Below are 26,606 nucleotides of genomic sequence, written 5' to 3' on the forward strand. Positions count from 1 at the left end.
CACAAACAGCATTTCTGAGGCTTAATCTCTAAACCTGCACTAGAGTTTTGGGGCAGCCCACCATTTTTCTTAGCACATAACATCAGGGACATCCTACATACTCTCACGCCTCCAAAAAAACTTTCAGAGACCTTTGTCCCAGCAGGCTTCTTTTATAGGAAAGCCACACTATTCAGCTGCCTTCCATCCTCTCCCAATCCCCCACACCTGGAAGAGGGAGCAGGCGCAGCTGAGGTTTAGCCCCAGTCCCCATGAGGGGTCAGGCCACCTTTCCTCAGCAGAGAAGTTACAGCTTATGCTAATTTCAGTACAAACTCTGCAAAATGCACAGGCCAAGATCCCAACTATGCCTGAAAGAATTTATTAATGTATTTAAGTGAGCCTAAGAGAATGATCCACCGTCTTAACTTTGCATACAGGACATCCAACCCAAGGTTTATGCATGCAGAAGGTGATTTTGGAAATCCTGCCAAAGATACTGTTTTCAGAGGGCAGTGGCTATTAGAAAGGGCTTTATGACTGTGGGTTTTTTTCCTTAGATGTTTCTGAGTTCTGCTCCTGGAAACCCACCAGTAATCACTAGTTCCTTGGGAATTCTGGCTTTTGTCCTCTCAAGATAACTCAGCAAAGAGGGAGGGAGAACAGCTTCAGATAAGTTCATGCTACATACCACATATCTGTGGCCACTTTTGCCCTGTTTTTATAGGGCTTAGCACATTCTGAATGTGTGTGCTTTGACTCAGCTCAGGTGAAGTCCCAGCAGTGTCTGCTGGTGGTCCAGACCAGCAAAGCCACTCAGCTCTCCATGAGGGGTATCACACATAGGACATGCTGGAGCTGACATCATGAGAAGACATGGCAGTGGGCATGGTTCCCATTTGTTGGGACCTTGAGGGCAGAAATCTCAGAGGAGCGAGTGATTCTATTGGAGGTCCTGCAACCTTCCATGTGACATGTAGGACAGTTGTTCCTTTGATGCTGGACATGGTAGGATGCTGCTGAATTCTCCCCTACTACATTATTAATGCAGTTGCTGTGGGAGAGAAGGCGGGGGGAAAGACCCACCAGTGTGGTGGAAATGCTGACAAAGTCCTGATAGCAAGATCCTTCTTCTGAGAGGACACTTTGCTGTTGGGGTCAACTTAGCAAATAAGATGGCTTTGATTAGTCAGTTGTTTTCTGGGCTGGTATGGCCACAAATGATTGCTAACTGCTCTGGCTTTGGCCAGACGTTTTATAGCGTGCCACATTATACATTTATTAAGGGAGTGAAGAAATCATAACTGGATAAAAATAGCAAGGCTTGGATTAGAAACTGGCTAGCAGATGAGGAACAGAGGTTCACTGTTGCTTCAGGATGCCTAGTGTCGCCAGAAAGATCCTGCACAGTGTTGATGTGGGTCTGCTAAGCTGGGGCAGAGGAGACACAGAAAACACAAGACTGACCTGAGGAAGCACGGTGAAAAACACCACCAGGTCTTTCTGATGACTGACTGATGTCTTGATCAAGAGAGGCAGTAAGCTGATGACATAGGTGCTGTCTGGTAGAGACCGCACACAGGTCTGCTGGCAGCCCAGCAAAGCTGGAAGACCAAGCGCTGGAGGTGAGGTGCGCAGTGGGGTCCACTCTGCTGCCATGCAAGATGGGAAGTTCACTCTTTTAATGACAGCTGGAGCAGCATTATTGGTGCTCACATTGTTTATGGGAAAAGGACAAAACCTCCTGTTTAAAATGTCCTTTGTCAGGCTTCTTTTAGTCAAAAGGGAGTTTCACTTATGAACTGGTACTTCCCACCTCCCGTGGTGTTTCTAGTGGGTGGCTGAAAATGGAGAAGGGACTGGAGGGTCCAGTCTCCTCAAACCTTTGGCTTTTGCTCCCTCTTCAGATGGGTCAAGGGTATCCCTTTGTAAGGAAGGTACCGGTTCATTCTCTAGTGCCAGTGTGCTTGTAGCCCTGCTCTCTAAGGAGCTGCTCTTTGCAGAGAACTGCCACAATTACTGCAAAACCGCACTTGGAGATCCAAGTCCAGGAGCTGACCTCTTTTTCCTATGCAGCGGAAAGCTTCTGTAAGCAGCGGGGAGGGCGCACACATCGTGCCTGGGGCACAGTGCTGCCACCTGAAAGGCAATCAGCTCCTCTCGCAGCCCCGATGTCACACCGTCCGTCACTCCAAATCCAGAAAGTTGTTTTATATACACACACTTCCCTCTGTCACTTCTTATCACACATGTGATCGGGAGTCAATGTGGCCAAAAGATTGTTCAGGTGAATTAATTCATATCAAGACTTTGATGCTTCTATTAAGATAGTAAGTGAAGGCTGCCATCAAGATCAAGGTCTCCATTGTGCTGGGTGCTATAGAAACCGATGCTGGGAGATACCTGCTGTCTCCAGAAGCTTACAGTCAAAGTAGACACTTGCATGAGGAGGGAGACTGAGGCATGTGGAAGAGGAGTAATTTATCCGCGGTCAAAGGCTGAGCTGGAATTAGAAGCCCCTGTGTTCTGAGCAGGATCTGCAATCTCCTTCTAGCATCACCATTTGCCAATGACTGATAGAGTCTGTAAATGCTCATAATGAAAAGCCTCCCAGAAACAAGCCACACAATTCTTGAGGACATTTTGTTCTTTCTGTGGTACAAACCATGGGCGGGTCAGGGCTGTTCCAGCGGCTGCATGCAATGCTTTGGCCATAGCAACAGCAGGCAGTTCGTGGCTGTAAGAATGACTCCTGTCATATGCAATCATCTAGCAGTACACCCTGTGGTGCTAATAAAAAAAGCCCTACACAGAATGCACAGTGTGCATTATTAGCCAAAGTAAGAGCTGAGGCAGCATCACCATCCCGATTTGGAGAGGGAACTGCAGAGAAAAGGGGTCCAAAGTTGGTGCCTTTGGTGCCACTGTGTGTTACGTATTTTTCTCTGCTCACCTGGATGGGATGAGGTCTGAATCACGTTGCTCTATTTCTGAAAACTGAGGAGAGGAAGGGTGGGACTCTGCCTCTGAACCCTGACTGCGATGAAATCTGACAGCAGAAAGTCTGGGTGTTAGCACAACTTTCACAGTGGCAACGGGTAAGGACAAAACTACCTGAAGTACATCATCCCAGAAATTACTGCCCAGTGATGGATTAATAAGAACATTAGTTTCTACTAATGTGGTGGCGGTTGGGGTTTTGTGCCACCTTCTCTCTTCGTGTAGCAATGAATGCCTTGACCTCTAAACATAGGGCTTGTTCCTACTTTGAATGTGTTATGTAAAACCAGTGCAAACGTTGCTGTTGATTTTCATGCTGAGGCCAGACACAGGTCCCCATATAAACTCTGATGTGTGGGAAGAGCTGACTACACGGGAGCCTCTGTTGCTCCTGAGGCAGTGCCATCCCCGCATACTGGGGTGTCAGCCCCTGGCAGCCTCTGTCCAGAAGCCAGGATGTTCCTGCATCTTCTTCGGTAGGGCATCCCCCTTCTCAGCACTGCCATGTTGTGGGGGTACCCTCAGCCACCTCTTCCTCTCCCTAGTAGCAGGTGATGCTCTGGTCTGTTTTCAGTGCAGATGTATCACACAATACACCATCTTGCTGCCTGAGCCTGTGCAAGTCATGAGCTGTGCCATGCCTCAGCTACCCGTCTCTAGTCAACGCCGGACCTTTCGTAAGTGTACTGAGAGGTTGCAGTAGATCATGTCCTGGGATTCCGCAGTGACAGATGTCAGATAAGGCTGACTTTGTAAAGCATTCATACAAAGCAAGCTTGACTGCGGTCAGCTGTGGCAAATGAACATCACCGGCCAGCACAAGGTTTGCCATCAGGCATTGACCACCAAGCAGCACCTGACCAGTGTGAAGCCCTCTTTCCTAGCTGTGCTTCAGCAGGGGCACTCAGACAACAGTGATTATTTCTAGATACATTTCTCTTTCCTTCACTCTCTGGGTCTCTGTTTTTTAGGGCTCAGTGGAAAATCTTGATCAGGCCACAGACCATATTCTTAGCCTGTAACCAAAATGTCTGGTCCCTTTAGACATGAAAAGAAATACTTCCTTCAGAGTGTTAGTGCTTCAATAAAGCATCTCTTTGTGGTGGCCCTCGTCAGCAGTAAAACCTTGTCCAGGCTGACAGTATGAAAGCCAAGGAGCTTGTCCCCAGCAAAAGTGCTGCTGTATTATTTATGTAACAGCTTGTTTCTCAGGACACTTACAAAAGAGGTCAGGGTTGTCCGGCAACAGTGTGTCCACAACATTTTTTGAACAATCAGCAATAAAAGTGCCTCACGCTTAAGACACTGACAAGAAGCTGGATCCTGGCTCTGTCAGCAATGGCATTTTGCAAAGGATTGGTGATGGATTTTGTGGTGCCAGTTTATCCTGACCACCTTGGGGCTGTTTCTTAATCTTGGCTGTCTGATTCAGCCTCCAGGTTCCTCGTCATCACCATTTATTGGGACTGACTATTTTGGCAGAAGAGATGGTGCCAGTCAGTGCAGATGACACTGGGAAATGCTGGAGCTGGAGCCAAATCCTGAGCCCTGGGTTTTATTGGGAAATGATTCAGCTTTCCTTACAGCTCATTGGGGGCCACAGCACCCCGTGGGCTGATCTGATGCTCACCAGTGAAATGCAGCCACTCCCAAGGTGAAGGGTAGCAGCAAGCAACACAATGAAGGCCAAGAGAAGTTCTTGGCCAAGGAGAGAGCAAAAAAGATCCAGTATTTTAACGCAAGAATGCTGAAGGCTCGAGATCTCTCCGGCACCACAGCCAGGACCCACGCTCAGTTTTGGCCAATGCAGAGAGGACCTATGTGCCTTCGCAGCCTTGCTACCTCCTGAGATTTATGGCAAGCCTTTCGACATTCGGTCTTCATCAGCAAGCCTGATCGCCTGCAGCCCAAGACTCAGTTTGCCTTGCATGCGAGAGAACAGCATGTTCCCAGCCCAGCCAATTCCAGAGGAAACAAGCCCCAGGAGTACCTTAAAGGCTTGGACACAAATAGCTCTCACTGTGTATTATTTTCAAGCCAGTCTCATGATTCTACAGGCCTGGCTCATTCCGGGTAAATGCCAAGGGTTAGTTATATTAGTCATCCACAGGCAAAGAGGAAGGACCTCCCTGGACTTAAGCCAGTGCAGTTTTTACCACTGTTTTAGGGCAAAGAGCTAAGCCAGATTTGCAGGCCCCCAGCCTTAGGGTTTGTCCTAGGACCCGTTAGGGGTGCATCAGCAAAAAAGTGTGGCTCCCAATGTTCTGTGCATGCTGTACATCCACCTCCCTGCCAAGGACTGCTGAGCACCAGGTCCATCCCCAGCTAAGGCTGAGTGTTGGTGAAAGACTCACTGTGGTGGTGGTGGCTGGCTGGCAGGGTGGTGAGCTGTGGTGAGGGGCAGCTGCACCATGGCACACTGCGGCACCGAACCACTCATCATCAGCTTTGGACCTAACCCATGCTGAGGCCTCAGGGTGCTTGGTCTGGAGAAGGGGGCAGGAGGAAAGGAGATTTCTTAAGCCCAGATTTGCTGCAGAGCCTGCTGGCTGCGCTGGATGCTGCAGTGCCCAGCACGGGCACTTCCCCTGCACCCCTGCGACCCGAGGATGCTCTGCAGCGGCAGCACGGACCCAGGGATGCTCTGCAGCGGCAGCACGGAGCCCCAGCCGGTCTCAGGCCAAGCCAGGAGCACCATCTGCCGGCTCCGAAGCAGTGAGCTGGCTCACCGGAGGAATAAATTACAGGATGATTCAGAGCTATGCGTGCCACTGCATGGTCATTAGACCACGTAGCAAATTGGAGATGAAAAAGATCACAGGATTGCGTAAAACCCTCAGCTAAACCTCCTCCAGTCTATGTCACTAAAGGGGCTCCAAATAAGTCAGTCTGTCTGCACTAGAGCTGAGCAAAATCACTTGGGTGAAGGATATCCAGTAGTAAGTCGTCTGGAGTTATTTACAACTCCTGCAGAGCTTGGGGATGGTTTCAGCTAAAACAAAGTCAAAGCATGTCACTGGGCAGTTTTCTTAATAAAAGGGCTTGATTTTGTTCGGTTTGAAATGTGGTTTTGTATTCAAATATTCCTGATAATAATATTGAGGGGAGCACGGGGAGCCTGAAAGAGAAACAGAACGTGTATCCCTGGTGCAACAGTAGACCCATTTAAGCAGCTCCTGTGCAGATTTTTCTTGGGTTTTTCAGGTCTGCCAAAGACACAAGCTAGCAATTACTTACACCATGCTGCTGAGCCATCTTCCTGCTTTACCCACCTCATCCTCTGGTCCACTGAGCTCCACACACCTCTCAAACCCATAGCCCTTTACACCTCCAGTGAGTAATCGTTCTGTCCAGTACAGCAGGGTATCTCTGCCTTTTATCTTTCTTTTCTTTTTTTGTCCTTCTTTTTTTCTTGCCATGCTCCAAATCTTCGCGTGCAGGGACTAAACATGTTTCCCCCTTGAGAGACAGAGCCCTTGTGGGTGCTGAAGAGAGGCTCCTCTTGTAGAGCCACCTGCGTTGATGGCTGTGACATTTACTGCCTGTGACCCTGAGCTTGTCCATGGTGGCCCAAGCAAGGCTCTCTGGATGATGGCAGCTGTGCCCAGGATGAGCAGTAGCACATGGCCTGGGCTTGTGGTCCCCAAAGGGCCGTGTTGGGGAGCACTGCAGCTGCCACTCTGCATAGGAGTGCAGTTTTTCTTCGAGGTGCATGGGGACAGGGGCAAGGTGTGGCTGGCAAGTGGCCAGGGTATGTTGCTAGACCTGGGAACTCAGTATGGTCCTTCTCGCCTCCAGGGTTATCTCACCTCCTGCCAGCCAGCCAGGAATGTGCTTCAGCTTGCTCAGTCCTGCTTCTCCTAATTACACCTTCCTGGAGTACTGTACATAATTTCCCTCCTACCCTTGCTGTTCTTTTTATCCAAGGCAATCCTGCTTGTTCTTTAATGGCCCATCACCCCTCACTTTCTTTTGATTTTCACCCCCAGATACCCCACCTCTCAGCGCTTCTGTCTCTTTCCCTTCCCCAGTCCTCAGCTGCCTGGTTTGGTGGGTGCTGGAACACGATGTTCTGGACCCATACCTGTTTTCCGGGCTTTCAACAGAAATACTATCAGGCGCAGTGTGAGCCTGTGCAAGTCACTGGCATGACAAGTCAAGACCATTCAGAGGGAATATCCTCTAGCACTGCAACTGAGAACATGTGATAAAGGAATCATTGTAGCCCAGGCTAAAGATGAACCAGAGCTTTTGAAGTGCTTGCTCTAAGCTCCCTTGCTCCAGGGCACAGCCAACTTCTGTGTACCATGGCTAAAGAGGATGTTTCCCTAGGGACCTTTGCCTTGAAACTGCCTGCCTTGAACATCAGACCCATCAGATGGAGGCTGGGGCCAGGGCACAGGAGGCTGGATCTATCCCCAAACCGCTGCCCAGCTCTGGGCCTCAGTTTTGCATCCTGTAAAATGGGAAGAGTGTGGGAGCTGTTTCACTGAGACACACAGAACTGCAGGATGCAGAAGCGCTGCGTAGGTGTCCATGCCTTGAACCAACCCTCTGGAGCCACTGCAGTATTTCTGACCCTTCTGATGTGACATAATTTTCTTGGTTTCATGTGCACACCTTAAGCTTTTCTCGAGCAGCTGAAGAACAGCCTGAACATCTGACCCTCCTGCCATTCCCCACAGTCTAGCAGAAATCACCTTCTCTGAGATGTGATGGATGTGTCCAGTCATGCAGTTCACTGCAGTGGGCTGTCCCTGCGTGATCCGTGAGGGAACCTGCAAAAATGAGGGTACGTTCAGTATTGGTAAAGCACAAGCAGACCTTGTGGGAGGCTGCTCAGCATGTCACCCATGCAGGGGGCAGCATTAGGGACCAGAAAGGCTATGAGGTAAAGCTTTATAGCAAAGAGGTCACGCGGCTGTTTGTGTGTCCTGGTGTGTCAACACCATCCTTAACGGCACAATCTCAGGTTGAGATATCTAAAAAAACCCAATTAAACAGACAAGTCTCTGGGCACATCAGCACCTTTCCTGCCTTTTCAGAGCCAAAACGCTCAAAAAACTTCTTTGCTTCTTCCATTGTGTATCAGTCGATCTAATAAAAGCTGTTCATTTTCCCCAGCCTTTGTCTGGCTTTGTTTCTGGAACTACTTGACTGTAGGAGCAAAATAACACAGGGCGTGTCCAGTGCAGGATTGCAAGCAACACTGAACACTTTCTTGGGGTGCTGGGGCATTGCTTTGACAGGTGTTAGGCACTATCAAAGCCACATTTAGCTGGTGCAAAAGGCAAAGCTGCAGGCAATTCAGTTGAAATCTGCTTACCGCCCTGGGGAGCCGGACCTTCCTGAGACTTTTTCTGCTCTTTCAGGGTTGAATTCTGTGTTTCCTAGACAACGTTAATGTCTTATTTTGATCTCACACTTTTTGCATATTTTATAAATGAAGAGACTTCATATTCCCTCTTGACCTTTAAAAAAAAATAAAAATCTGTCCTTTGGGCATTTTGCATTGACACCAAGAGACTTTTGGGATATCTGTGAACCAGACTTGGAATTTTTACCCCCACTCCTCAGTCTCATTTTTCATATCCATCAATTGCATTGGCGCCAGGGCAGAAGGCAGCAAGAGCGTTAGAGGCTTTATTTTTTAGTTTTTCTATGGTTGCTTGTACAAGCTTTTTAACAACAGTTCAGATCTTTGCTGTACTCTGGAAATTAAGCCTAAACGTATTAATGTTTTAGTTTATCTTTTTAACAAACTGAAAAAAATTTACCACAGATGGTGGTAGGTTCTCTATCCTCCGTTGTCCTCAAACCCTGCCTGCCATTCTGGGAGATGAGCAAATCATCAAACACACATTACAGCATTCAATGCAAAGCTCAGTAGAGAACTGTATTGGCTAATGGGTCAGATGAGATATTATACTAGCCCTTCTGGCCATAAAATGTATTTTAATGCTCTCTGGGCCCATTTCAGAAAATTTACAGCACTTTTGTCTGTAACAATAACAAAATTTGAGGAACATTATGAAACAATTTTGCATCCCATTTCTTTGGGGAGTACCTCATAGAGTCTATTAAACAGCCTTTGAGAGCTGTAATTAAGTGCTTCGAAAAATGTTTGGGACCGTTTTGTTTCAGGCTTTGCCTCCAGCCTTTTTGGCTTGAAAAATATGCTTGTTTTTGGGAAAGTGACTGTTGCATTTAATTGAAGTTAGAAGTTGACTGGGGAGGCTGCTGGTTCTGAAGCACCCTGGTGCTGCTGGTGCTTCTGTGAGCTTGGAAGAAAGCCTAGCTGCCTCTTGTAACAGCTAATAAAAAAAAAAAATCCTCCTCTTCCACCTACAATAATTTTTCCCCCTTATTTTTGCAATCCCCTTACTTAATTTGTCCTGGAGTAAACAGAAATAGCTCACCCCAGAAAACCCAATGGCATCCTTCCTTTCCAGTTGGTCAAGACACGCTTGAAGTGTTGCATGATTTCAAAATGCTGTTGCTGCTAGACCTGAGGAATGAGAAAACTCTGGTTTCAGAGTCCTAAAACAGACACTTGGAGTCTTACAAGAAATAACTGGAAAGTCTTCCGCTTCCTCCTGCTGTTGGAAACCAACGTCAATTGCAGGGTGGCAGCATCCCTCGGGCACTGTCCTGGTGGGGCTGAGCCCCCGCAGGGCACTCAGCCTCTGGGCAGCCCCTCGGCTCCCCAGGGCAACTTCAGCCTCTGCAGCTGCTCCCTGCACCAGGTCCGGGACAGCCTCTGCTGGCAGGGAGAGCGCAGCTACTACTGGTGCTTGAATTAGGCCACGAAAACCATTAAACTGTGCTAAACATCACAGCACTGACATTCTATTTCAATGTAACAAATACATAAATAATTAAAGGACTTATTTCCCTCACCTTTCAGTCTCTTGGCCCTTATCTTCTGGATAAATATGCAAGCTTTTTCTCAGTAACACCTTGGTTTTTAAAATGCTCACAGCTCTAGGATCTGGGGCTTTAATTAGTGCAAATACCGTCAGCCTTGCTGTAATAGGATGCAGCTGGGAGGCACAGCTGGCCCTGGGATTAGTTGCTGGCAGCTGCTTTTTCTCCTCACCTAGGTGCTTGCACATTGCTTGGGGCAAGGGTCCCTGCTGCCTGGGTGGGCAGTGCCCTGGGCAGAGGCAGTGTTTATCCATGGTGCCCAGCTGGACTGGGCACGGGGTGGCCAAAGCCTGGCCAAGAACACATCTCCCCCAGACTGTGCCGGCTGGAGGGACCTTCTTTCACCTGCAGTGGCCCCGAGCAGAGCTCAGCCTCCGGCCAGCTGTGCCTGATGGCTCTGCTCTAGGGTCTCACTCCCCTTCAACTCCTGCCCTGGTCCAGTCCTCCTGCCTGGCAGCTGCACCCCGCCTGAGATGAGTTTGACAGGTCTTTTAGCTGATTACGGCCACAGCACAAAAGCCTACCATGTGCTGCGGAGAAGATGCTCCTGTGGCTGTGGGACAGGGTGGCAGAGCTGGTCCTGCTGAGCTGGAGCCAGCTGGAGCAGCCGCTGTGGGTGGTGTGATGCTGACCTGGATGTCCCACGTGGCCAGGAGGCACGGACTGGATACACTTGCAAGTAGCTCCAGCAGCTCTCGTCCTGGGAGAAGCCCTCACTGGGACACTGCTGACCCTCCCAAGCTGAAGGCCCCCCCCCCCCATGCACTGCATAGGAAACTCTGAAAGCAAAAACTTAAGGGGGAATGGGAAGGTTTATTCTGAGGCCTTTCTCCCAGAGTGACTGCAGTGTGTTGCAAACAGGAGGTGGGAAGAAAGAGTGGATCTCTGTGATAAAGGAGGAGCAGATGGAGGTGGGAATTGGCCCCAGTCCCTCTTTGACTCTCAGGGGAGACTGAGGCAGAGATGATGACATTCAGGTGCCTGTTCCCTGGCTTTGTCCCTGTAGCACGCTGCATGCCTGCAGGCAGCGGGCACAGGTGACATGGACCCAAGCCCGCACCCCAGGGTGCTCCTGCCCCAGCAGTGGAGGAGGGGAGCGTGAGCCTCGAGCAACCCTTCCAGTTGCCTTTGCAGGGGATGGAGAGGCAAAGCAGTGCTGGTGGAGATTGAATCTAGTGATTACTTTAAGGGATTTGCTGTCTCTTTCTTTATCCCCCCCCCCTCTCTTTTTTTTTCTTTTTTTTTTTTTTTTTCCCTTTTACCTCCCTCTTATCCCTTTCGTGGTGCATTTGTCTTCGAGGAACCCGGGGTGTTCTTTTCATCAGTTCAATCTCTCTCTGGCACTTGAGTCCTGATTGGCTGAAAGACTTAGGGGAAAAAAAAATCTTTAATTAAGTAGATAATCTCTTCTTAGGAAGTTCTGCAGCTCCATTTCACCAACCCCCTTTAGCTCTTACTTTAGGATTGGTTACCCTTTGCAGAAGTTGAGATTCAGGGGGCATATTCCTCTTCATCACACCAGGACTGCCAGGTGGAAATTAACTCCAACCCTCCCCTAATTTTGTTGTGTTTCTTTTTCTTTTTTTTTTTCTTCTTTTTTTTTTTTGTTCTTTTTCTCTGATGGTGGTGGTGGTACCCAAGGTTTTTTTTAGGATCTCCTTTCTCCCTCTTTATTTGGATTTTGTATTTCACATGGACCCTTATCTGGGCATCTTCTTCCTCACTCCCTTCTTCCAATCCTGCTGTGCTTGGTGAGTATTGAGAGCACCTTGGTCTGTGTCCCAGGCAGGTGCTCTTCCCGGACACCCTAAGGAAATTCCTCTTCACCTTCCTAAATGCCCCCTCTTTCCCACTTAGCTCAGTTCTGGTCTTTAATGGGACCAGGTATTTAACTAAGTCCCAACACACTCATTGGCAGAGATGTTAGAGCTGAGAAAGTCCCCCTTCTGTCCCACACCTCCCAACAATAACTAAATGGGCCAAATGATGAGCTGGGGTAAAACAGAGGAAAGCAGACATGGAGGATCTAACCCCACACTTCCAACTGGGAAGACAACCCAGTGGCAGAGCCAGGGATTTCTGTTTTTCCAAAGGCTCGCAGTCAGCTTGTGTCTTGTCTTAATCAAATCCAGTGGGGCTTCTCCCGCGCTCCCTGAAAAGGACAGTCCCCGATTAAGAGTTCAGAGCCGGCAGGAGGGAGTCACATCCACAGGAGCATCCCTCCGGATGAGCAGTCTGGGACCCGGGTGCCTTGGCAGGCACAGGGTCAGGATTACACATGTCTGAAATTCATGTATTAGGATTTCCTGGGGAGAAGCTTTTGATACAGAGATTGTTATAGCTTGGTTCCCAGCCACCTGGGTCCCACCAGACCAGTTCCCCCCCAAAAAAACCTGCAGTCATCTCCTGTGGGCCCCCTGCTCTCTCCTATGGGTGGTTTTGCATTTTTTTCCAGAACCACTTTATAAGGGCAAACAGAAAGAGATTACACTTGCCTTAAGTCTTGTATCATTCCTTGCGGAGTGTGTCTGTCCCATGCCCAAATGGAGAAGGACTCAAATGTATGGCTCTGTAGGTATTTTTTCCTATGCGATTTTTACTGAGCATCCAAACTTTATTCTCTGTTTCTGTGATGCCGCAGAGAATCTGCTCAGTGGGTTACAGACTTATCTCTAACAGCAAAGAAAGTCTTTTCCTCTTCAGATGCTAAAATCCCCTGCCTCTCCCATAGCAGATCTCTAGGGTTATTACCATGGGTGAAGAAATCAAAATTACTGAAAAGAGAAACTCAAGAGTAAACGAGAACTCATTCCTGTTAGACTAGGAGTGAAATTTATTTTCTTTCAGAGATTTTTCTACTCCCTTCATTAAAACAATGTGCAACAATTTGCATACGGCTAAACATGACAGAGCAGCAAACTCGAGATAGATCTCCCTTCTGAAACAAGGGGAATACGTATGTTACGTAGAAAGGCTAGGCAGGAACTCATACTGATTTTATTGGGTTTTTTTTCCTCCTCTGTGTGTGCCTTGCTTATCTCAATACAAACAGGTTTAGAATACTTTAAAAGATAAAAAAAGAAACTGATGTTTTAAAGAAACCATTCCAAGATGAGTAATTTCGGAGCACAAAGTAGAGTTAAATACAGAAATTCTAGGCATTTTCAATGGAAGTTGGATGTCTAAGTTCCCTGTCTGCCTTTCAGAAGTTTTTATCCAAGAGAAAAGTTTATGGATCAAGATAGACCTGCTTCTCTCCACATGTTGCTCACAGGTCTTGATTTTCTGAAGGAAAGGAAAATTGAAAACTTTATTCAAAATGATCTTTTTACAGACCCTGTCCCTTAACTCTTGAGGAGAAAAAAGCAAGGTTTGTGGGAATCATAGAATAATCCTGCCTGAAATTTTTCCCGGTCTTTATCTGACTGAGCAGCTTAAAATGCAGTAAGATTCTTTCTTCCTGTGATTTAAGCACAAGAATTGGGAGGGGGGGGGGGGGCAATACAGATCGACCACAATTTTGTTATGTATATATGTGGCCATTTCCCTTCTCTGAGCGTAGATTAGATTCTGCCGTGTCAGCTAGGTTGAATGATCAGCGTGTTTCTAGATAAGCAAAATATCAGAGCCACATTTAGGAACTAAAACCCAAATAAATATAACAAATAAGAGAGAAATGAAGGAAGAAAAAAAAAAAAAGTAAAGCTTAAAATGTTAATTAATTGCTTCACAGTCTCCTATCTCGTGGGAATAATGTAACAATCTCTAGTGCAGCATTTGTTTTTACATGGTTTTTTACACTTTAGCTGTGGGATCACCTTTAGGTTTCAGTATCATTGGTTTTCTAGTAACTTGGGGGAGTTTGTACTTGAGGACAGAACTCACATCCCGAGTGAAATTGTATCCATTTTCTGTATTTACAATAATGACAGTAAAGATCTAAATACGGGATGGGATTTTTTTTTTTAAATTTTCTAAAGAGCTGAACCAGCAGCACAGTAGCATGAGTGGGTGATAAGGTATCAAATACTTTAACAGAGATTTGATAAGGCTCTTGGGACACATTAAACTGGGGATGGGGGCGGGGAGGAGTGCTGATACAGGTTAAAGTTGTAACTGAGCAGAAATTATCAGAGGCTTGTTAGTATTTGGTATACGTAAGATATAATGGGGCAGCTGCTTGGCAGGTTTATTTGCTTTTGGGTTCAATAAAACTATGATGGAGACCTCCTGCTATAGATATTCATTAGCCTTAAGATAATTTCCTAATACCAGATGCAAAGAAAATCACTTGCCCTAGATTTTCTTTTTACCTGGATGCACAGAGTAGCAGCAAGGGAAGCAGTGTGTCCTGCTCTGGGCCCTGCATGGGCTGGGAGGGGGCTGAGGAGTTCAGTGGGTCTCATCTCTCAATCTGCTAAGGTCTGTCACTGCTCCATGTCCATGTAATGCTGTCCTGGAGTTCGAAGGTGGAGGGAAAGGCTTTAGATAGCTGGAAACCCTGTAAACTTTCTGGGAGGAGAGAAATATTTTTAAGCCTTTCTTTTCATGTGTGTGATTTCAAAAAGTTCTGGGTTAGTGTGGTGACACTGAAGTCATGGGAATGGGACTGGTTTGGTTCTGTTGTGGGTGCAGCTAGCTAGCTAGTTTAGGATTACATTCGACTTTCCTTTTTAGTGGTATGGAAAATCCATAGAAATAAATAAAGAAATAAAAGTCACGCTACAGACACAAAAATGAAGAGAGATTCATTTTCAGAATGATTCCTATTTGCAGCCCAGAGGTGACTCTAGCGGTATTGTCAACATATGTGGGACAAGTGGCTTAATTACTCTCTGCCTTTGCTGGAGACTATATCCAGAATAGACATGCATTTTTCTTAGCTAGATCATACAAGCAAAGGCAAAGCACACAGATTTTTGTCTCCATTATTATCTTTCCTTCCCTCTCAGCATAAGTAAGAAAAAATTTAGCTAGCCTTCAGCCATACAACAGTCCTGTTGCCACCTCTCCCAAATCTACTTGTAGCTGCAGGAGTTGAATGTGGGGGGGTTAAGTGTACCCGTCTAAATGAATCCTTTACTTGTCTAAGTCCCACAAACCTGCCCAGCAGCATGCCTGCCTGTTGATCAGATAGCTCAGGGAAAATGCCTTCTGTCTCTCCGACTTAATAAAAATGTTTAGAATATCCTGCTGGGAAATTGCTACTGTACCATTTGCTCAGCTGCAGATGGTGCATTGGCATATCCTGAACTTGGCCTTTTTGTGAACCTTGAGGTTTATCCTGGGAGGATCAGATGCTCTGCTTCAATGCAGTTATGTCAACTGACACCTGCCAACAGGCTGCTTTGCTGTAAACCTTGAACTTGTGGATAATCATCCTCCTCCAAAAGCCACCCTTGCAGTGGCTCAGATGTTCCTAATCCAAGATGAGGCTAGTGAGGGTTTGAAGCAAATCCTTCCTGCGCACTGTGAATTTGGCTTTTCCTACACAGGTGGGAAGCGATGCAGATGGGATATATCTCTTGTTTTGGCCACAAAAGCAAGATAAGAGAGGACTTGCAATTCTCTAGATCTTGCCTGCACAGGGGCATTTTAGCAGAGTTTTGTCACAGCTGCTATCAGGGGCTCAGATTCACACTCACACCATCCTGAGTGTGGTCCCCGTAGCAAAGCACTTAAGGTCAAGGCAAAGGACAGGAGGGAAACCAGATGGAAAAATGACTTGTTCATGCTGCTACCCAGTTGCATTAGGATGGGGACCCATGGAGCTTACACAGTCTGAATAGCCCCAGGTTCATGGCCCTGTGTGATTCAGGTCACCCAATGCTCTAATCACCCTGCTACAGATGCTGTCTCTCCAAGTCCCAGGAAATATTTAATTAGCTGTACAATGCAGAAGCAGCTCCCAAAGGAAAATTCCTCTGCAAAACAGCCATCGACTTCATGCTAAAGTACCCACAGGGGCTGGAACGCAGCCGGGTCTGAATCCCAGGCCTGAAACAAAGGGATCTCCTGCTCTCACAGTGCCCTGGCAACAGCCCTCTCCCTCCGGTTTTGACCCAGAGGAATCTTTCCCAAAGTAAGCTTCATCAACATGGACACACTTACACACACACAAAAAAAAAGAAAAAAAAAAAAAAAAGAGGTCAGACTTGCCAGAGTGAAACTTTGCAGACTAATTCTCTCAAGTCTTTCTAAATTGCGAGGTAAGAGCAAAAATCAGGGGTTTTTTTTCATTTTGACCAAGCTAAAATAATGAGACCTGCTTTTTGTGGTATATCTCAGAGAGGATCTCCATGAGGGCAATTCTAGCAGAGGTAAAACAGGCTTGCTGACCACAGGGGCAGTTTTCCAGGGCAAGGAAATAACCGGTCGAAATCTCTCATGCATCTGATGTCTCCCTGTGTCCATGGCAGGGCTGCAGCATGGCAGCATGTTGTCCCTCAGCTTGGCACAGCATTGCCTGCCTCTGCCTGCACTCAAGCCCACCCCGAGATGCCCCATACTCTCTGATGAATTTGTAGCACAACAGGACAGTGCCTTCCTCTCCCTTATCAAGGGTACCTGTGGCTCCAGACAGCATCGCCTGAAAACACACAGGGAGGAAAAACCTTGTCCTAACCCACACCTTTCTCCCCCACATCCAGCTACAGTCCACCCAGCTACTGGTACTTTTAGGGAATGGAGTGGAGCTAGAAAAGCAGCAAGCATCATTGCATGGCGGGGAGCCCAACTGCAAAGCAGAGCGTGCTGCTGTGCTGCAGGGACAGTGTGGGTGGATGCTCTGCGAGGGCTAGCTGAAAAGGAGAGGCACCCTTCACTGGGGGACATCCAGCATTTGGAGCAGAACATCATCTTGAAAAGCAGCTGAATAGTCTGGTTTCTCTCAGTGTGTGCTCTAGCTTTTTCCCCAGTTGCTCAGTCACTGCAAGGTCTCCATCCACTCATGCCACCTCTCTGCCCTCAGCATCCTCCCCTGGGGATAACAGCACTCACCCATCTTTCTGGAATGCCGGCAGGGAAGGTGCTCCAGTCACCCATGAGAAATAGCGATGAGGGTTATTTTGCAAACCTGGAGAGACTGAAGTGTTTGCAGGAGAAACCTCCCTTTTTTTGTTTCATTTCTGGCTAGGGATATTTGGGGTTGGCTCTTGGGCCTTTTGAAAGCCTTGGTCCTTTCTGCCGTGACATAGTTAAGCTGGATTCACCCAGCCATTCTCCAGATCCCTGATGGTGGTCACTGCACCACATGGAGCCCTCACACTGACCGACCGCTGCCATCAAAACAGTCTTTCTTGCTGGAGAGAGACTCAGACTGACCAGCATCGGCTCTGCTCTGCAAGCCCTGGGGAAAGGGACAGAGACCAGCCACACTACCTTGTGGCCCCTGGAGATGATCCCTCCACACCTCCACTGCGAACAGCAAAAAGTTTAATTTTGGCTAGGACCGCTCCCCTTCCCACACCCCCAGTCCCCCCCCATGCAGTGCCCAGCAGGATGGGGAGGACAAGTGTGTTTGTGCTCAGCCATTACCAGGACATGACCAAGAGGAGAGCATGGGCAGCCAGAGCCAGCACCACAGGAAAGCAAGGGACAATGACCTGGGGGGCTGGTGCCAGAATGCACGCTGTGAAGGAGTGTGGCATGACCTCCTCCTTCGCTCCGTGTGGTCCAGCAGGGAGAGCAGTGCTGGCACATGGTCCAGCTCCTGGGGCAGGGGGCAATGCTACCCTGAGTTAAGTGAGCGGCAGTTTGGTAAGGTAAAAAGCAAGGCTGGGAGAAGAGGAAAGCACTAAAAAAAATGGGGAGATTGGTACAGAGGGCAGCTGTGCAGAGGAAAGCACCAGGAGGGAGCAGCAAGGGGGCCACAGCCCAGCACAGCCTGGTTTGGGGAGTGGGGTAGCAGGAAGGAGAGGGCACCATCCTGAGCAGTGAGAGGAGATGGGGGGAGACCAAAAGTGCCTGCAGCCAGGAGACAAGCAGGCTGCGGGGGGGGAGGGGGGGGGGTGGGGGGGCACGCAGGGTGAGAGGAGAGCCCTGGGATGCCAGGCATTCCCCAGGCCTTTCTGCCATCACCCCTTCCCTGCTGACACTGTCTCTGTCTTCCAGGTCAGTGAATAATTTCCTGATGACGGGCCCCAAGGTAAGAGAAATCCCTTTGATCTCTGTCCCTGATTCTGCTAAAGCCAGGGACAGGGGGCTCCTCCTTCCCACTCCCCTCCACCCAGCCCGGCCCAGTGCTCCCCTCACCCCCTGCTTTCCAGCAACAAGGCAGAGGAGGACCAGAAATGAGCTGCAGCTCCCCAGGCTGTGTCAGCCCTGAAGAAAATTGGCCCTCTGGTCCTTTCAAGCTGGTTGTGGCCAGATATTGGAGATGTGTCTATTGGCAGCAGCTGAGGCTCTCAGCTGTCATATATTGCTTCCTGATGATCAGGTTAGCATCAGGACCCACATTCATAGAGCTGGAAAGGTACTTTCTGTAGGGCCTGCAAAATGCACTTCCCAGGGAGCACGACAGGAATTGCCAAGACCTTGTTCAGTATTTTTGACCTCCTGCCTTGTTGCACCTCTCTTTCAGAGGCTTTTTTTTTTTTTTCCTAGACAGGACCAGTTGTAAAATTTGTCTGATTTCTGTCCTGCCCGTTCCACAGGAACACCTCCGTGCCCACCTAGCTCCTTTTACAGCCTCAGTGCTATGGTGGAGCGACCTTGCCCTGAAGCTCTGGCTGTCCCCCTGGGGCCACAGTGAAGGAGGAGGCAGGCTGAGGTGCCTGCCAGCCCGGAGCCCCTGGGCTCTGAGGAGAAGGCTCTGCCTTTGCTCTTGCTGGAGAGATCAGGGGTTCCCCACTGCAGGGGCTGGCTGGCACATCTCCTAACATGGCTAACAGCCGATGGCTCAGCCTTCTCCCCCCAGGAGGCTCTGGCTCTGACCTGGCACAGCAGAAAATGCATTTGCTGCTGCTGGTGGCAAGCTCTGCTCCCCAGGGGAGCCAAACCTGAGAGACCTCCTCAGCTCTGCACATCTTGTCTTTGTAAGATGGCATGAAAGTTGTTTTCAGTTGAAGGCCAGCCTCCTGGGAAGCCCGGGCCCATGTTCTTCCAAGTGTTTTGCGCTGTGCTTCACCTCCTGTCTAGAGCTGAGGGCAGCAGGACCCGCGGTACGCGGTGCAGAGCAGGGAGGCTGTGCCTGCACCGGCCCCACGCTGCGCGGGAAGCGGCTGGGGCCTCGCCAGCTTCGTGTTGCCTGCGATAGAAACTAGGGCTGCTGGGTGACTCTCCTGGGCCCTGAGAGCAGCCTGGTGACATTCCCAACCTGTCACCCGTGGGGCTGTCCCTGCATGCTGGCCTACGCGTCCTGACTCAGTTTTGCAATTTAACGCTGTGGGGGGAGCGGAGGCCGAAGCGGGGCTCGCACCATGCCCCCTCCTGACCTGCTGCTCTCTGCTCCTAGGCCTATCTCATCTACTCCAGCAGCGTGGCGGCTGGGGCGCAGAGCGGCATCGAGGAATGCAAGTTCCAGTTTGCCTGGGACCGCTGGAACTGCCCTGAGAGGGCACTGCAGCTCTCCAGCCATGGTGGGCTGCGCAGCGGTAAGGAAAGCATTGGATACCACTACCGGGACCCCCTCGCTGCAGGTTAGAGCCCATGGGCCCCTCCTTTCTTCCAAAGTGCCTCCTTTTCTTCCCCATCCCCACTTGGATATGCCTCTCCTGGGACTGCCCCAGAGGGATCTTTCCCGGAGGCCCTTCACATGGCAGCTCCCAAGCACGCGCTGGGATCTAGCTTCCAGGCAAGGCAGCCCCATGGTGCCCGTGTCACCTCCGGACCTGCCCAGCCCCGGCTGGCATGGGACAGGAGTGTCCCCCCAGCCCTGACACAGCTGGCTCCTGCCGAGGCACCACGCCGACCTGTGGCACAGGCTGTGGCACGTGCTGTGCCTCAATGGTGTCTCTCACCAGGGTGTCCCAGGGAGGCTGAGAACCACCGTGGTGTGGCAGGGTGGCAGTCAGAGGGATGTGGCTAAAGCGAGCAGTGAAGAGTTCATCTCTGGCTGTGCTCTGGCCAACAGGCAGGAGAAAAGTCTTCCCACAGCTTCCAGATGTCAGAGTCACCTTGGGCAGAAGTCCAGCATCCATGACCGGTGCCACTGCAGGGCATGGGGCTGTGGTTGTTGTCACTGTACCCCATTCCTTACCTGTCTGCAGGCGCCAGGAAATGTTTCAGTGCATGCCTGCTCCCCACGTGTGATGCCAGGCTGAGCTCACACCTGCCCTGTGCAGGCAGGACCTGGCTATGCAGGAGAGCCTGGGGCCTCTGGTGGGGCTGGCAGCAGATGAGGGACCAGGGCCCCAGGAAGAGGTGGGCAGAGTTTTCAGAGTGGGGCCTTGAGGAGGCCATTGCAGCACACTCTGGGGCTGGGAGCAGGTCCCTGAACCATTCCCCTCAAGGTTACCTGCTCAGATCTGGACCTTGCTGCTATTAAACAAAAGCCAAAGGCTCAGTGAAGCCAGCTGGTGATCATCACACGGATCCTGGCGGGTAGGTATTGTCACAGCTCTGAGCCCTGGGCAGCGTCCAGCAGCAGGTAAGGCTCGAGGGGGCTCTGGGGAAGGCCTCTGATCCTTGGAGGGGGCCTCTTCTCCTCTGGGGTGTGTTAGTGGGGCATGAGGGACACCTGGCTGGCTGTGCTGCATCCCCACTGCTGAGCTCCCACAAGGACAGCCAAGTGCTAAACTTGTCCACAGCCTTGGAAAAGGCAGAAGCCAGCCCGGATCAAATTTGGGAGCTTCTGTCTTTGTGCAGTTCAAGCGAAAACAAAGCTAATCTGACACACAGGGCCCCCTCTCCACCCCACAGAGCCCAGCCCATTGCAAATCTCTTCCTGCACAGTCTTCTGCATGGCAGGAGTAATTTCTAACACTGGTCTTGCTGTGAAATCTTCAGCACATCTCCTCTCCTTGTATTTCCACTTGACAGCAAACCGAGAAACTGCGTTTGTCCATGCCATCAGCTCCGCGGGCGTCATGTACACGCTCACCCGGAACTGCAGCCTGGGGGACTTTGACAACTGTGGCTGCGACGACTCCCGCAATGGGCAGCTGGGTAAGGAGAGCTGAGCCATGTCTCCCTCTCACGTCCCAGGCAGAAGGAGACAGCTCCCCACCTCTCCTCCATCAGGGCCTGCAGAAACAGCTCCTCTTCCCAGTCCCCGTGCCTGGAAATAATGCCCAGAGCAGAGTTTTGCCTGGCTCAAACAATGGCAGCTCAGTGGAAGCTAACAGCGCCACGTGCAATTCACACCAGCTGATGCCGAGCCCTTGATGTTTTTCATTGCTTTCTAAATGAGCAGGAAAGTCGAAGGGGGTTGCAGCTTCCCTGGTTCAAATCTAGGGCAACTATTTTAAGCTGCTGGAGGGAATGACTGTTGTACAGGCAGAGGGGAGGATCTGACGCCATGCATCTAAACAGCAGGTCTGGTTAGAGCAGTGCTGGTCAGGGACCATGGGACTCCCAAGGCCTGCAAGGGCCAGGGTGGCCCCAGAGCAGAATTACCGGAAGGGAAAGCAGGGCAGCATTCATAAGCCCCTCCAGCATCTGTCAGCGTGGCAGGCATCTGGGCACATAGCCTGCACCCTGCTCCTCTCACGGTGGTACCCAGGCTCGCAGCCACTAAATACTCCTGGGGTGTGTGTGTGTGTGTGTGTGTGTGTGAGCCCCAGGCTGTGCTGCTTCAGCTCTCCACTCAGCTTCCACAGAAAACACTGACGTTTGGTCTTTTGTTTTAAATGGGAAAGGGCCAAATTTCTAATCATCAAAATCTTTTAAAAGCCATTCCCCACACAGACACACTGGGCAGTCAGTATGTGTCAGTTTATGACAAACTTCTCTAGAGTGTCCGGTATGTAGTAATAATAGTTTTTAAAACAGCCACTGCTGCTTAGGTGTCCTGGGCATGGGGTAGCCCATCTCTAGCAGAGCAAGACTTTTGGCCAATGACACACCAAATTTTATCTTCTCTGGAAAACTAATTTAGTCATGCTGCATGCACTTCTTTTCCCCAAAACATATCTGTTTTTCATGAAAATTTTCCATTGTGAACTTAAGACCTTGGAAGGCAAAGGAAACTTTTGGGCTTGTCCAAAACAGTGTGATTCAATCCTAAATGCTGTTGCACTAAATGGAAGTTGGTGGAAGGTTTCCATTCTCCCTTTGGTTCCAGCTCTTGATTTGACCTTTGTCATCTGCAGCAATTACCAGCCTCCCGTGAGGCACCCCTGCCTTTCCCTGGGAGAGGGCAGAGCAATGCTCTGGGGAAGTCCAGGCAAGAGCCTTCCAAGACAGGCACAAGGCCATTAAAACACAAGTCCCAAGATGTACCACCAAGGCATGTTAGGGTCAGAATGTTCCAGATTTCAAACCTTCACACAGAATTTGGCATTTCTCTCTAGAAGGAGAAGCAGCAAACCATATGACACATTTCCAGTTAGCCGAGCTAAGTTATTGAGCTCCCATGTGCTAGGAGAAGTACCTTCCACATCTTGCCATGCAGTTTCCCAGTTCAGTGCTGACTCCTTTGTTTCTTTATGATAACTGGAAAATCAGACCCTTCTGAGATACCAAACATTGTCCCAGGATTCCAGGTGTACCAGAAAGAGGGCCTCCCTGATACGTGTGTGCCAGGCTTTCGTTGTTTCCCGGCAGAGGAGAATCTGTTCCCTCTGATCAGAGTGCCTCCACCAGGTTGCTAATCCACGGTAGCAGGTTGCTGTCCCTGTGAGTCAGGCTGAACCAGCTCAGGTCGGGGTTTGAGGGAAGGTCATTAAAGACCCAAAGCCTTATCTATATGGCTACTAATGCACGATAAATACTAATGCATGCATCTCCTTCTCTGGAGACATTCAAAACCTGCCTGGACATGATCCTGTGCAACCTGCTCTAGGAGAACCTGCTTTAGGAGGGGGTCGGACTAGATCTTCAGAGGTCTTTTCCAGCCCTGACCAGTCTGTGATTCTGTGATAATTCTGAATCCTGCTCTATAGAAAGCCTGGAAATCCCTGTTTGTCACTTCAGACACGTTCTTCCCTACCTGCCTGAGCCACTCACTGCCCAGACCTCAACAGTAACGGCATGAGCCCAAGCCGGGGGCAGCAGGGGATACTGCCAGGCAAAAGGCTGGGTTTGCCCCACACGTTCCGAGACCCTTTCTTGTCCCCAGAGCCACAAGCCAGGCAGGCATGGGGCTGATTCTCTGACAGCACACATCTCATCTCCTTTCCTAGGGGGGCAAGGCTGGCTGTGGGGAGGCTGCAGCGACAACGTGGGCTTTGGGGAAGCCATTTCCAAGCAGTTTGTGGATGCCCTGGAGACTGGACAAGATGCCAGAGCTGCTATGAACCTGCATAACAACGAGGCGGGTAGAAAGGTGAGCCCCTCTCTCCCTCCAGACCTGGCAGCGCATGCCATGTTGGCTCTGGCTGTTCGCTGTGGAGAGTCACAACTTGCTGTGGCTAAAAAAAAGAAACGAGAAACGACTGCCTCACTGAGGAGGGGGCGGCAGCAGTGCTGACACGATCGGTGGTGGTTGTTCCAAAGTAGCAAACCTCCCGCGACTGCGCTGTTAGTGGCTTCCCGCTGTTCCCTGTCTCCCAGTCAAGGGGCAGTACCCTGGGGAAGCAAATTTGCGAGCTTTAAGCCCACAGCCCCCGGCAGGAGCGCTGCACAGGCAGGGCTGATGGCAGACCCTTCTGCAGGCCTGGAGCAGTGTTTCTCCGTGCACTGCAGCACAGAGGTGACTCCTCTGGGCTTTCTCCTGTACCCCCCTCCCTCTCTCTCCTCACCCTGTAGGCTGTGAAAGGGACCATGAAGCGAACCTGCAAATGCCACGGCGTATCAGGGAGCTGCACCACCCAGACCTGCTGGCTGCAGCTGCCCGAGTTCCGGGAGGTGGGTGCTTACCTCAAGGAGAGGTACCACAAAGCCCTGAAGGTGGACTTGCTGCAGGGGGCAGGGAACAGTGCTGCCAGCCGGGGAGCCATTGCCGAGACCTTCAGCTCCATCTCCAAGAAGGAGCTGGTCCATTTAGAAGACTCTCCTGACTACTGCCTGGAGAACAAGACGCTGGGGCTGCTGGGCACGGAAGGCAGGGAGTGTCTGAAGAGGGGCAAGGCACTCAGCAAGTGGGAGAAGCGGAGCTGCCGGCGGCTGTGTGGGGACTGCGGGCTGGCAGTGGAGGAGAGGCGAGCCGAGATGGTGTCCAGCTGCAACTGCAAGTTCCACTGGTGCTGTGCCGTGCGGTGTGAGCAGTGCCGCAAAAGGGTCACCAAGTATTTCTGCGTCCGCAAGGAGAAGCGGGAGCGGAGCAGGGGTGCTGGGGCCAGCCGCAAGCTCAAGAGAAAGCTCTAACTTGATTCTACTCTTCCATGGTTCGTTCTGCCCCTCTCCTCCCCTGCCCTCCCCACCAGCCCCCAGCACCACTTCCCTTTGGCTTAGTTTTAATCTCATTCCCAACGCCACCTTGCTGGGGCTCAGGCAAGGTGAAGAGCTGGCACGAGCCCCTGGGCCTTGACATACAGGGCACTTCCCATCAGTGCATGGGTGATAACTTCTGGGAAGAGCCTCAGGTGTTGGCAAAGCAAGACGAGATTTGGTCTCTTCGATTCAGAGTCACTCTGTCCAGCAGCTATGGTTTTACCACTGCAAACACCGGCGGTCTCAGTGGTTCCTGCTCCTTTGAGCTCGTCTGTTCCCCAAACGAGCACCTGCTCTGGGCTTTTGAGTAAGTGAGATCAACACTTAGGAAAACACAGGGAAGCTGAGATAGCACCACCAGAGCTTGGCAACTCAGCAACTTCAGAAAGAGAAGAGGCTTCTTAAAAAAAGAGAGGCACTAGAATAAAGTTGTTACTGCATTTATTAAGCCCTGTGCTGTGAGGGAATAGAAAAGGCACACAACTCCTTCCCACAGCCAGCCAGCCTCTGGGAGGCCCGCAGCATTACCGCCCATCCCTTGGCAGCTTTACTAAGCTCTCCAGGCCTTTACTTTCCCCGCATTTGAGATGGCAGCAGCAAAATTGACACTGCTACTTGACCGGTTCATTAAACAGCTGTCCAAAAGAGGAGTCCCATCACTTGCTTTTTACATGCTTTCTCTGTAACGCCCAAGCCTCCAGGTCTGGTCTCCCCAGCATCCCTGCCAAAGCCCTTGCCTGATGCCACAAAGATGCTTTCACACTCCTCCAGTCCCTCTTCCCTCCCGAATCTCTCCCAGAGAGGAGCTGCCAGCTGAGCCCATTCCCCACCTCCTGCTGTACTTGCCAAGCACTCGTAACCTGTCAGCTAACTAACTAAATACTTCCCCCTAGTCTGAGAAAATAATGTCAGTTACTATTTAATGGTGTTGTAAATAGGAAAGTGAAGCACTTTGAAGTTTAATTTATTGCACAGTTACTGTGATGTATACGTAACAGTTTTTCCTCTACCGCTTGTTGTATATATTCTATAAGCTAAACAAGCAGCAGGAAGGTTTTGTTGATACATCTCCATTCCCTCACCATGGCTGGGGTAGGGAGGGAAGAAGCTGTCAGCTGCAGGACCTGGGGAAGGTCACCGCACATCACAGTGACATCCCCAGGCTGTGAGGTTATCGTCTGCTTTGCTGTTTGAAGTGTCCTTTGGCCAGATGAGAAGCCAGCAGAGCTAAGTTACTGGCTATTAGACCTATCTTGTAGCCAATATTTGTAAACCAATAGCCAATGCAATAAACCAGTAGCCAAGTGCTTGCAAAATGCTGTTGTGTCTGAGTAGTTGGGTGTTTTTTTTCATCCAGCCACATGTGTGGATGTGTGTAGTTAGTTCTGGAGACTAAAACCCAGCTGCTTACCTGCCTGTTTAGCCTAACAAGAGGTGACCAGTTCCCTCCACACAGCACCACCGCAGTTCCTACCAGGAGGGGAAAGGGCTGGCTCTCTCTTTGAGCTTGCTTGAGGCTGCATCCAACTGCAATGCAGCTGCCAGGAGGAAAGCGGGCGGGAGGGGGCAGACGGGGCCCAGTTGCCCACTTCAGAGATGGTACATTAAAGCTGCTCCACAGTCTGTATGTTTCTCTTGGTTATCAGATACCACCTCAATCTCAGGGCTACTTCATTGGGGGTGGGAAGTTGGACCCAGGGCAAGGTGGGGTCTCAGCAGAGCAAGAGCATTCATGTCAAGCAAGAATCTGGCCCTTCAAAAATGGCAAGAAAATATCTTGGCCCATTCTCAGGGAAACCTGAAACACTTCCACTTCACACACAAACCACCAGCTGATTCCACAAAGGTCCGTATTACTACAGTGACCCTTCCCTCTGTCTCCCTTGCGTCTCCGTCAGCCGTTCCTCCATCTCCCTGTAGTGAGAACACATCCCTGCACAGGAATTGACAAGATGGTAAGAACCTCTTGCCCAGCAGCAGGAGCTCCAGCACGGGCTGCTTGAGGGCCACTGCAAGGCGGAGAGGACAGCTTCTACCTCCTCATCCCTCTGTGCCCCCCGAGTCCACAGCCAGCTGGAAGCATAAGAGAAGATGCGGAGGCTGTTTCCCATTTCGGCCCGTTGCCCAGCACATGGCAAGCTGCATTCCCCTGTCCTGGCCCTGTGGCTGAAATTGCGGCCCCATGGCACAGCCCGGGATGTGCCCACCGGGGCACAGTGATGCCTGTT

General features: G+C 50.3%; 1 protein-coding gene across 1 annotated transcript; it reads left to right on the forward strand.

Annotated features, from left to right (window-relative positions):
- The first annotated feature begins 11,564 nt into the window (after positions 1 to 11,564).
- WNT8B (Wnt family member 8B) lies at positions 11,565 to 25,694 on the forward strand. The gene is made up of 6 exons (XM_027782664.2): positions 11,565 to 11,657; positions 18,019 to 18,052; positions 19,361 to 19,499; positions 20,887 to 21,012; positions 23,190 to 23,332; positions 23,755 to 25,694. Exons 1-6 carry the CDS (start codon positions 11,599 to 11,601, stop codon positions 24,310 to 24,312), a joined length of 1,059 nt encoding a protein of 352 aa, XP_027638465.2. The 5' UTR covers positions 11,565 to 11,598; the 3' UTR covers positions 24,313 to 25,694.
- The last annotated feature ends 912 nt before the right edge of the window (positions 25,695 to 26,606 follow it).

Source organism: Falco peregrinus, chromosome 1, assembly GCF_023634155.1.
Source record: "Falco peregrinus isolate bFalPer1 chromosome 1, bFalPer1.pri, whole genome shotgun sequence".
NCBI classification, from domain to species: Eukaryota; Metazoa; Chordata; class Aves; order Falconiformes; family Falconidae; genus Falco; species Falco peregrinus.

Coding starts and splice junctions, on each gene's coding strand:
- WNT8B (XM_027782664.2), top strand. CDS start 11,599: ATGGACCCTTATCTGGGCATCTTCTTCCTCACTCCCTTCTTCCAATCC. Junction 18,053..19,360: donor TCCTGATGACGGGCCCCAAG/GTAAGAGAAATC, acceptor CTCTGCTCCTAG/GCCTATCTCATCTACTCCAG. Junction 21,013..23,189: donor CTCCCGCAATGGGCAGCTGG/GTAAGGAGAGCT, acceptor CTCCTTTCCTAG/GGGGGCAAGGCTGGCTGTGG.